Consider the following 13,050-nt stretch of genomic DNA (forward strand, 5'->3'; position numbering starts at 1 on the left):
CGGACGTAATAGTGGTTTCAGCCATTGCACTTGGATTGTATTATTTTTATTACAAAAAAAGAAAATGAAAGGAAATTAAATATAAATAAATAAGATTAAATACAAAACTTATTATAAAAAGTACCAACAAACACCTTTAACCTCCTAACAGCTCTCAGTTGTAACTAGACAAAGAACAATGGTGTAGATGCTACACGAGCGCTCTCACGAACCCCTTTGACCTGTGTCCAAAAACCGACTCTCGACGGCTCGGCAACGAGCCTAGGCCAACCAAGCCAAGCCACCCATCCACATGCTCGCGTATGTCAGAGTTCGCCATGGCTCGGCCAACATGTAGAGGCCCCTTAAGATGTGTTTTATGGTAAGTCGCGTTCCGCAAGTCAGGCATACAGGTGGAGAATCGCAGCCCACAAGATAACTGACCTAGCGTATGACCAATTCGAGCCGCGTCAAAATCACCTCCTCTCTGCGCATATTTCAAGTGGATAACATCCAAGGGGAAACATCTCTTCTAATTTCCTGTAATTATTGTCAGTAGCATTTGCCTACATCTCCATATCTTTAAAACTGCCTATAATACCAGAAAACCTAATAGAATATTATTTAAAGTTGAGTAAATTTGATAAAATATAAGCTCTGATTGAGCTATTTACGTTCAATAATTCCCGAGATTTGGCTTTTTAAAAAGTAACATTTCAAAACGAAATAACATAAAATCAATAGTTAGTGAATTACTTTTGGAAAAAATATATATCTGGCCCCATTAGACGTACAGATGTCATTAAGCACTAAAATGAAAGCTAGCTTAATGTGCCACAAAGTAGTTTATGAGGTTTATCTTCATAGAATGAATATTTTCCATTATATTTGACAATATATTGATTTATGGTTTTTCAGATAAAGTTTTGATTTATGAAAAAATACATCTCAGGAACCATTAGACGTAGAGATGTCTGCCAGCACTCAAAATAAAGCTAGTTTAAAATGCTATAAATTAGTTTATGACACTTATCATCGTAGGGATATTAGTTTTTATGGTTTTAAGATTTCTTCTCTTGGGCTCTTGTACTAATACTTTTTAGGAATAAGAGAACTGTAACCTAATTACACTAATTTTAAAAGTTGGGCCTAATCAGCCTACTCGTTTTGGCAATATAGGTATGCCGAGTGAATGTAGTGAACGAAATGGATAGAATTAAATAAAATCGTTTTAGCTCCAACTTAGGTGTCAATCCATATAATCCCTTAAAGTTCCATCATAATAAATTTAAAGGTCTAATTGACTATGCCTTGACCCAAATTTGATTACATAGAAACCTAAAGGTATGGAACCAAATTTGTTATTAGATTGTCTATAATGTAAAATACTAGTAATTGTTTTTGATTTTGAGGACATAATTGTTTTCTAAATTCCTACAGAAATACAAAAGCTTTCCTACTTTCGTTATTGAAGAAGCAAAAATAATATGGTATGATACAGGCATGTAGAGAACCTACCTATTGTTAGCAATCTTCATTTTTACATTCGAAGGTCTCGAGGTCATCTTCTTATCAGGCGCTTCGGATGATTGCCGGGAATGGGAGAGGAAGCAGGGTAGAAACTTGTGGGTTTTGGTGGTTTGGGAATGAATAATGAAAGGATTTACAACAGTGAAACCTGATTTAGAACAGTGCACAAACGACTGGGTAGAAGCACTAATACTTCTAGTATTATTAGTGGGGACTACTATTAACGATATTACTTTAGGGAAAAATAAAAGCTAGCGAAATCTTACCAAATGTAAACTACTAGACTAATAGTATTATTATGAATTAAAATCCTGCTATTTTCATTAAAATATCACCTATCCGTTTGGGAGCGCGGTATTGAGGAATCCCATAGCCATTCATGAAATTCACTCACATAGGAAGTTAAGCAACTACAGAAAGTAAAACGATTTATTGAATTAGGAAAATGGTTGAGGAAGTAAAGAGTAAAGAAATGAGCGGTAGTTGGACTGTTAAGCATTTTGGAAGGTGCTAGGAATGATGAAGAGGACGGGTCACGAACTACCGTAGGCGCACCTTAAGGTGTTAGATTTAAACAAGGCTTGTGATATATCTCGCTGCGGCACGGAAGCACCTGTTGTTCTTTTTTATTTCTTACTGCTCGACTCTCTGCTGTGTCTTTTCTACATCTGGTATATTCTAATCAGTAATAGCAATTTCATGTACAAATAATTAATCAGTAAACTTAATTGACAATCCCTTGATCTGAAATGAGTAGACTTTAAAAAGTTAGATATAATTCTGTTGCAACTAATGAAACTGAATTAATCATTGTAGCGTTTCATTCCCTTACTCTTCTGATATCTATATGTAAAGCTGCTTGTGCTTAACGAGGGACGGACGCCCCCCTCTGGATTCACCAATGGCTTCTCAGCATAAATTAAAAGACTTGATGCTTGTTAAAACACAAAAATCTCGTCGGGGATTTTAGAAATTAGAAAAATAACTTCCATTAAAGGTTAATTTATGTATTTCCTTAGATTTTTAATTTAATTTTTTTTTCCATAGATTTTTTTTCTTGTTTAATGCAAACATCTTCAACAGGTTATAGCAAACATACGTATTTCTTGTAACAAAGGTTATTTGAAAAAGTTTATGTTTTTTATTTCTTTTTTATATATTTATTTATCACAATGTCGCTATCCTCTTCTTTTCAACAAAAATATTCAAAGATTCGTTGAAATGAGTCAATACCATACAATTTAATAATTCCCCGGAAACTATATTAATGGTTTTTTCGATGTTTACATTTATACAGTATGCCAGTTTATTAAAGCAATATTTAGTTATATTTACATTAAAATAATATTAATATCGTCGGAACTTTAAATGATAAGTACAACTGAAAAAAACTCATATACAAAAAAAAAAATGAAAATAATCACGGCAATTTTTTTTTTTTTTCATTTTGAAAATGGGTTAAAATATGACATTATAGGTAGAAAACTTGTGTTAGTAAATTAAGTCAATAAAATAAAAAAAAACAGTAGTGTTATTTATTAAGCATATAATTTTAATAATGTGACTTAGATCTATAGGAATAAGTTTGAAAATGGCAGCTGGAAAGAGCTGAAACGTTGCGAAAATTTGGAGAAATTATATGTGTATAGAATTTAACTTTTATAATTTAAGTAAAAAATTTTTATTGTTAATTTTTTTTTAAATAATGTGGTCTTAAGGACTTTTTGTTCAATCATTTTGATTGATATTTAATATTAAAAATCTGTGTACGATTGAAAGAGATCCGGAGTTCTCCGCTTTTTCCGATTCGAACTCCTGCCGCTATTTATAACTTTTTTCTCTCTCAACTATATAGAAAATTCTTAATTATTTTTTATTTATCCATTAGCTTATTATTGCTAACAATAGGAAATGTTTATTTGTTTAATTTATATTTTTTTTTAAATCCTCTTTTACCCCTCTTAGACTATGTAATTGAGAATAAGTTGCTGTCACACCCCAAGCATATATTTGCCTTGAATATATAATTTCAGTTTTTATTGACTTTTTGTTTTTGAGCTAGCCTTTTCAGACACACACGCAGATCATACATTTCTAAAATAGACCTGGTTATTAAGACTCAGAGGACCTCAAAATGTTTATTTCCGTCGAAAATTCGAATTCAAAATTTTATACGATCTTAATATTTTTCCTTACTATATACGTAGTAGAAGAGAAAGTAAAAATGTTTGTACTCCGTTAAATGGAACTACGCCAGTCAAAGAATAATTTTGTTATTTTTTAATATGATCCTCTATAGTTGTATTATTTTATCTACTTTTGTTGCAACAAAGTTTCGTATTAAAAGCTATTTTATTTATTCCAATATATCTCAATGAATTGAAGTGGTCTTACACTTTTTATCTATATTGTACGACTTGTTCCGAAATATATTTATAAATATCTTTGACATATAATTAAACTGTTAATACAATAACAGTATATTTAATGTTTCCTCTTATTAAAAGTGAAAAGATACCATTTTGGAGAGAGGTTTAGTTTCCCCCATAAATTTGGGGATCTTAGCTTGAACTAGGCTGTTATCCAAGTCGAAGAGAGTAAACAAACCCGTAAATTATACTCAAGCCGGGATCAGATCGCCTTTCCTGAAACTCTTTTAACTTAACAGTCCCTCCACGGCTTGTGTAAGAGGAAAACACTCAAGGGCGTAGGATATAATTATTTCTTCGTGTCCAAAAAAAAAAGAAAGTATTTTTTGTTGGTTAACATTTTTATAACTATATTATTTTTTGAAGATTTTGAATTCAATCACTTTTTTCAAGTAAAATGTAAAAACTAATAAATCTTTTTTCAACATCATTCATCTTCGTGATTAAAATTCAGAATAAAATAATAATCCATTTTATTGTTTAAAAGTACAGAGCATAAATAAAATAATTTACTAAATAACATTTTTTTTTTTTTATTTATTTATCGTTTAGTATTAAATTCTGTCGTATACATTCAGACATTAGTAATAGAGCTAAGAGAACTCATTCACACTATACTTACGAAGATACATAAATTAAATTATAAATAATAATATGTAGAAAAAAAATAATAATAAAACAAAATTTAAATAATATCGTTGAAAGCCAGTCTAGCCGCAGAAACTCAGTGGTTTCAATAATTATGAGAGATAGTTGACCGTGGATGACTTGTGTGAGAAGATGGTTGGGGTGCGGGCAAAATGAAACACAAATAACTTAATGTAATTTATTCAATTGTGCCAACGTTTCGGCTAGAGTTTCTAGCCTTCATCAGGGCTAAGAACTGAACAAGATAACAACCAATCGAGTGTTTAAATCAACTTATTTGTGTTTCATCTTTCCCGCAACCCCAACCATCTTCTCTTCGTACAAGTAATTACAATAGGTCTCTGGGTCACCTTTCAATCCACGTAGATAAAGGATGAGTTAAGCTAGATAGGTATTGCGTTAGGAGATTAGGATAATGAGTCAGTTTCTAATGGAATTAGTTGAATTTGGATTTAATAAGTTCTGAGATAAATGGGATTAATGTAAGGACATAATGTTGAGTATAAATGGTTACATAGTATGGAGTATTGGCTGTAGTTGTAGGACTTTGGATTGAATGCGTTTGATGTAAGAATGTTTACCTGTTCCCCACAGTTCTAATCCGTAAGTCCAGGCAGGTATTAGTATTGTCGTGTAAAGTAATAGTTTATTGTCTATTGAAAGCTGAGTTATCAAATAAATAAGAATTATAAAAATATAATAATTACATTTGTAACAGTTTAAGATTTTTTGATATTTTGGTTTTACAACCTCCTTCTTCAACGTAGCTGTCTTGAGAGAAATGCCTGCACAATTTGGATTGTGACAAAAGTCCTCAGAAATTTTAGATATATACACAAAGGTATAATCCTTCATTTTTAGAGTTTTCGTTTTTGAGCTGGGTAATTCACTCACAGATCATTTTGCTCGAGTTGCTATTTGGACTCATGGACTCAAAACATTTATTTTCATGAAAAACTTTTCATGATAGAAATAATTTCCCTTACTACAAATTCCAAATATAGGTAAGTGAAAGTAAAAAAAGAAAATGAATCCCTACATGAGAAATGAATATTACAAAAATAAGGATGGAAATTTGATCAATTAAATAAAATGAACTTTAATAAATTCGTCAGGTCAAAATTAATTAAATGTTGATCATCTCAATTTTGAGCCTTGCTATTTGTTTGTTGAATGAGATAATGCTAAGAAATCTGTTTCCATTTCATGTTTAAATGTTTATAAAATAAATTGAAATATGAGAAAATGGTTTCACTTGGGAGTGTATTCTATCCGTCGAAAATGGTGTTCGTAAAATATTTCTGATGGAGATAGAATTGAAGTCATGTTATTCGATATTAACTATGATAGAAGATGTTCCTTAAATATATGTATCTTGCGCTAGCTTAAATTCAAAATATAGCATTTACAATTTATCTGTAAAAATTAAGTGCACTTATGAAGTACTGTTTACTTCTCTATCATCGCAGAGACTTCCTAACACAAGAATAGTTCATTAAAAGCAATAAAAGAGCAAATTGAAAAATGATAACTACTAAATTTAATTTGAGAAATGTTGGTAATTGCAATTTTAAAAATATTAAAAAATCAAGCTCTCAAACCTTCTTCTTACTTTATTTCTACTGAGGCCATGAAAACTTTAAACCTTTTTCTCAGAAAAACTAGCGACTAATATTTTTTTTAATGATATTAGGCAATCCACATCAATTCTGATGTTTGCCAATACATACTGAGCTTTCCTCTAGGAAACATTCCCAATGTCGTTAAGTCTATACTAGAATACATTAGCTGACATCATAACAATAATTAATATTAAGAAAAAATTAATAAATAAAATGAAATTGAAAAGAAAAAAAAATTATTCTATAACAAAAAGTGACATTAATTGATGAAATAAATAAAATTTGTCATGCACATTGGCCTATAGACTGTCAGTAAGTGTTTAACAGTTATTGGTACGTTACACTGTCTTGATGTTGATCTAGATGTTCCTGACAGTAAATATTCTTGGGTTAGTTGAGTGTGTCCAGTTCTTAGTTTATTTTATTTATTTTTTTTTTTTTTTTTATACCTGTCCTGTATTCTATCAACTTGTAGCTATCTGGCAGGATACTTGCTAACAACACTAATATTAAAATTTAGTTCCCTGGTCTGCACTTGTCCTAAGGTTTTAATATCTATGAGACGTATTATCTATCAAGTCACTTACTCGTAAAAGATACTATTCCAGTTTTAGAAATCGTGAATACAAAGTTTGTTATAATTATTTTTGTTTTGTTTTTCGTTCAAGGTTTTTTTCATATCTGTGTAATGTATAGTTACGCTTCTTACTTTATGCTACTTGAATAGAACAGCTCTTACTTGAACTGAAGTAGTTTTTCTCAACCGCTCGCTCCTGCGAAGGCTGGTGTTGGGATCAATCGATGAAGCTGCTTCGAGCGAAGAGAAGAGAGAGAGAAGACAAGGTTTAGCCCCATTTAGGAGTTGACAACCTGTTCCCGCCCTCCCTAAGCCCCCCTCGAATAAGGCTTATTTCCAGCTGTGGGGGTTCCGGGATGCCGTGTACCTTCGGCTCACTGATTCAATAGATATTTACCCTGTCGATGTTATGTCACCTGTGATGCTGGTTTAGAGAAAGAAAACCTATAGAAAATCACTGGAAAGGGGTTTTTATTCGATTTATAAACAGTCTAGAAGTATGTCCTCTCATTTTATGAAGCACACTTACTGTCTGATGTAGAGAATTTATGCAATCGCATAACGATAACTAATTTCATTACATGACTTTTATTTAATTTATACCATAATAATAAATAAATTCGACCAAAATTATTGTTTAAGAAAGTGCTTTATTTATTATGAATGTTAAATCCTCACCATCTTACTGTACATTGGCACCTGCCTATCCACAACAAATGCACTATCCACGAGAATCCTTACACTAAAGAAATGGTTCCTTTTTAAATTAAGTGGTGTGGCTTTGAGGAGAAGGCATTGCATAAAAGGGAATGAGATAGAATCGCAAGTAGTAAAAGAGTACTAAATCCGTCTCTAGATATGGACCATGATAAATACAAAGGGCCTAGCCCTTCCACAGTAATGAGAGGTTTTAGAACTTATTAAAAGAGACTGGATATGACCCAGGGTGATATAAAAGAGGAAGTACAACCCAAAGGGACTGTGTTAGATTGAATCATATGTTTTTACTTCCCTTGTTACAAGTTTTAAATGTATATTGTATATAAAGCTATAAGTGCTACCTTTTAACTCGGGCTGATTTTTGGCTTTCGTAAAGAAAATTGAAGCTCTCTTAAGATAAACCATTTTTCCGGTAAATTAAATGAAGCTAGACTCGATGAAATTAATTCGACCTACTTTCTTATCGGCTATGGTGCTCTAAGAAGACGTGGTGTCCATAGACTGGTTAATCAGGCACAGAACTAATCCTTACATTTCATATAACCTTTTATCTTTTTCATAAGCCACCTCAATTTAACATATTATGCATTTTAACATCACCCCCGTTATACCTAAACAGTAAGACTAAAGTCTTCACATATTCTGTAACCTCATTCTATAAATTGTAGGCAATTTTTCTCGTCATGCTAGCAGGCCCAGCAATACTTCGCTATTGTTATATTTGAGAATGTATATACATTAATCGAACACTATTGAAACTATCTATGCATACACTATTAAACACTATCTATACATCAACTAATATATATATATATATGAAGTGATAAGACGATAACTATAGTAATATAAATGGTAACAGCTAACTTCGCTGTATAATCGATGGTTCGATTTAGTCCATTTTTTTTTTTTTTTTTATTCTTTTAGATAATTTGACTATCTATGATCTTATCATATATATACTAGATAAAATATGAATAGGATATAAATACTAACCCCTACTGCACTTCAATATTAGTACTATATTCAAACAATTCAGAATGACTGGCCTATCAAAGTGTGGTAAACGATTTTTTAGGAGTGAAACAAAACTGATATTCGTTTTTAACACCTTAAATACGAATTTCAAATAAATTAAAATTTTCAATTTAAAAAAAATATTTGAGAGATTAAGAAGACGATAAAAACTAATATGATTTGCTTTTTCCTTTTAAAAAAATTTGTTAGCCTACTTTACTGAAATTCCCATTAGGTTTAAATTTTTTTCTGAATAAAAAATCATTTAATAGAATCAGTAATATTTTTTTTTCATTATACAGAAAGAGACAAATCGATTGGCATATTATAACCATCGAAAAATGTGTACTTTCTGAGCTACGTACCATAAATCCTTAATTTTGTTAATATTTTTTAATCGAAAAAATCAGACCAGTCTATAATTTTCCTGAAAAAAATCGTGAACATTTATCAAAAAGCATTGATTTTTATAAATTTGATAATAAAGCAACTTTGCTGTATCATATGATAGTGCTCCTTTGACCTAAATAATTTCCATCTTCAGGCTGTTTTTTTGTTACAAGGGTTTTTCACAAAATAAAGACACATTTTTTTTTAATTTCTTTTTTATTTTAGATACATACTTTTGATACTTTATGTTTCTGGAGCATTCCGAATAATTAAAGCTATTTTAGTAAGCTAACTATTTTAATTATTAGGAACCTGTGGGCACTTAAAACTTCATATAGTGTTGATGTGTGTTCGTTACTAGCAAACATTTTTATTTGAATACTTTATGAGTTAAAATTTAAGCTCGGAGAACTATTTTTTAGCGAAAGAGCTAAAATTTAAAATAAAAAAATAAATAAAAAATGTCTTAAAAAAATTATTAAATTAATTATATTTCGTAATTGTAAAAATTTACATATTTACTTTTGAAATATAAGAAATAGGAACTTTAACATAGTTAAATCGAGAAATATTTAAAAAGCGTCTGAAATTGAAAAACGGAATAAAATAAAGAATAAATTTTTTATTTTAAATATATACTTTCAAGAATTTATTTGGATGTGTGGACATCACGGTGATTAAAAATTAATTTAATTCAGGATTAGTAACTCAGGAACTTGTGCAAGAGTTCAATGCAGATAGACCGTATGACTGACGAGACATGGTCGTAACAGGATTGGTAAATGAGAAATGATATCTGAAATTGTTGCTCTCTGATCCCTGCCCGGGAACTGTGCCCAATATCTTTTCTTTCCCAGAACAAAAGTGGGATTTAATTTTTTTTCCACTTGCTAGATTTATCCCTTCTCGGATGTTTATGCTACATTAATTTCGCCCCATCTTTGGGAAGGAGCCCTCTTCCCGGTGTGGCCGATACAGAAATACTTTGTTCCATTCCTTTGATCTGATTAGCTGTGAAAGGAGCTTATATTTGAGAGAAAGAAAACTCTCTTGAAAAGTGCTCGATTTATTGAAATTTTTTTTTTTTCCCCCTTGATGCATATTTAGCACTATAATTCCTTATTTTAACCTAACGGTGGAGCGACCCTTATTTTACAAATTATACAATCTTAAAAGAGCCCAAGACAAAAAAAAGGACAGTTAATTCACTCCAATTTTTTATTACTTTAATGAAAACTATGTATAATTACTAGTCAAAATTGATGAGTCTGCCGAGTATATGTAGGGGGGGGGAATAAAAAATGGCCGGTGTTTCAAAAAGTTACAAATAGTTAATTTTTCATTCGCAGCTCTATATCATTAAAACTACCAACAACAATAGAAACTCTAAGAGAACATCATTTAAAGTAGAGTAAATTTGTTAAAATTTAAGCCCTAATAGAGCTATTTACGTTCAATAGTTCTCGAGATATAGCTTTTTAAAAAGCAATATTTCATAAAAATGTTGTACAGAACGTACTGAAAGATCAGAAGTTACTAAATTTATTTTGAAAAATCAATATCTCCAAAACCATTTAACAAACTGATGTATATTAGCATTCAAATTAAAGCTTGTTTAATGGGCTGTAAAGCAGTTTATGACGTGGCATAGTAGTTTTCATATTTTCTAAAATAAATTGATTTATAGTTGTTCGGACAAATTTTCATTTGCCAAATTCATATTCATATGCGAATATCATAAATATTACTACCCCTACAAAGATAAGTGTCATAAACTACTTTATAGTAAGTTAAATTACATTTATTTGTTGACATACATATGTGCGTCTTATGGATCTAGAGTTATATTTTTTCAAAATTCAAACATTTTATATGAACAACTAGAAATTAACATTTTGTGAATTTATTTTTTCAAATATCAAAAAAACTACTACTCCTACAAAGATAAACGTTATAAACCATTTTATAGTAAATTTAACTAGCTTTAATTTGAGAGCTGGCAAACATCTCTATGTCCTATGGTTTCTGAAATAAAGTTTTTCATAAATCAAACTTATTGTCCGAACAACTATAAATCAATTTATTTTAGCGAATATCATGAAAACTACTATTACTACTAAGGTAAAGATCATAAACTACATTATACTGCGTTAAATTAACTTTAATTTCATTGCTAATAGACATCAATACGTCACATAGTTCCTGAGATATAGACTTCTCAAAATAAATTAATTAACTTTTAATCTTTTTAAGAAATACTGCATTTTAAAAAGCTATATCTCGATAATTATTGGACGTTAATAGCTCTTATTAGGGTTAATAATTCAGAAAATTTACACTTCTTTAAATAATGTTCTTTTAAATTTTCTAGTGTTGTTGGTAGTTTTTATGATATACAGCCGCCATTTTTTATTCCACTTACCTATACTTGGCAGACTCATCAGTTTTGACTAGTAATTATACATAGTTTTTAATGAAAACTATGTATAATTACTAGCATCAAAAATTGGGGTGAGAAAACTGCCTTTTTTTCTTCTCGATTCTATTTATTTATTTATTTTTAGCTTATCTATCTCTTTCTAGTTTATTTTCAACTTATTTATTTATTATTATTATTTATTTATTAATGTTATTTATTTATTTTTAATTTCTAATATACTTATTTGTTTCTAGCTGATTTATTAGCTTTTAACCTAATTATCCGTTTTTGATAAATAAGTCGAGCATAATAATTAAGTGGCTCTGAAAACCTAAGACTACTAATTTATAAAACAAATTATTTTTACTATATTCATATAGTTTTCCATTTACTAATTTGTTCATTTGACACAATTCATTTTTATACTGATTTCGTTTCCTTTTTCAGGGCGCTTCTTCGTCGCTGGTAGTAAAATTCGCTGATACGGAAAAGGAAAGACAATTAAGGCGGATGCAGCAGATGGCCGGAAATATGAGTCTGCTAAATCCTTTCGTCTTCAACCAGTTTGGAACTTATGGAGCTTACGCTCAGGTATTATGCAAAGTGTTTGTATAAAATAAATCAGATATAATGTAAGTTGGTACCTGTACTTACGCCAAGTAACTAAAGTAGACTTACTTTAGATCCTCCAAAAAGTCGGCAAACCATTATTACTAGACCAGACTGTACATTGATAACCCGAAGGTAACTGAAAAGTGTCGCTGACCAATTCCCAAACCTTCATTTAAAAATTAATTGCCCGCTAGTTCTACAGGGGATTTTTCCTCTTTTCTAATTCTTATTAATTTTCAGCGCAAGACAACAGTATTATTATATTCAGATTAACTATTAGACGATTTTCTTATTAATAAATAAACCATTTTGGGTTGAATAACTAACCAAAAGCATCTAAGACCCAAATACTACAGAAAGGGAGGAGGTTAGTACCCAAAAAGCAGTAAAAGTAACACTAATGGAGCAAGAAAAAGTTAAAATTAAATATCTAAATGTTAAAATTAAATTTCAAACCCCAGAATTATACCTATGGGAAAATTAGGACCTTAATAGATACCGAATCATTGGAGAATTAGTTGTATTTTCCTGGTTATAGAGTCCAATGATATTAAAAATATGTAATGTCTAATATTTGTAGTTCGTAACATATATTCTAATAATGAAGATTGTCAGATAGTAGAGTTAAGTAGTCCAAAAAAGTGTAAGGAGCCGTGAGTAACGTCCGTCGTTAGTATCAAAGCTATATTAATTATCGATATTTATAAGTTAGAAGAAGTAAGCAGGGTGGGATCTGTAGCTGATAAATGTCGTATATTTTAACCTAAACTTCTAACTAACTAAACTAAACTAACCTAAGATAAGGAGTCGTCAATAATCGGGTACATTCGGTCTATCGACGTATATTATGGTCAAGTAATACTGGATTACTGCCTTTTTTAGGACATAAAGTAAACATTTACCTTACGCGATAAAACTGATAAATGGAGGTCAAAAGTTATATAAGTGAGTGTCCAAAAATTGGGGCTCGCAGAACAAGTAGCTGAACACTTTGGCCTAACTCTTCCCCTTTGACGGGGAGAATTCTTTATCAACTTGATGGTATTCACAGGTTTTGAAAACATCTCTCAGAATATTTATATATTCTTCCATCAGTCCTTTTAATCCTGG

General features: G+C 30.5%; 1 protein-coding gene across 1 annotated transcript in view; it reads left to right on the forward strand.

Annotated features, from left to right (window-relative positions):
• Positions 1-11,919, forward strand: part of LOC106679453 (CUGBP Elav-like family member 4) — a gene marked incomplete at its 3' end in the record, with an annotated part of 264,560 nt that extends 252,641 nt beyond the window's left edge. The window contains exon 5 of the mRNA XM_067048492.1: positions 11,776-11,919. Coding sequence (XP_066904593.1) covers positions 11,776-11,919 — 144 coding nt within the window. The remainder of the gene's footprint in view (positions 1-11,775) is intronic.
• Between the last annotated feature and the right edge of the window lie 1,131 nt (positions 11,920-13,050).

This window comes from Halyomorpha halys, unplaced genomic scaffold, assembly GCF_000696795.3.
Source record: "Halyomorpha halys isolate HHAL.00 unplaced genomic scaffold, Hhal_1.1 Scaffold205.1, whole genome shotgun sequence".
Lineage (NCBI taxonomy): Eukaryota > Metazoa > Arthropoda > Insecta > Hemiptera > Pentatomidae > Halyomorpha > Halyomorpha halys.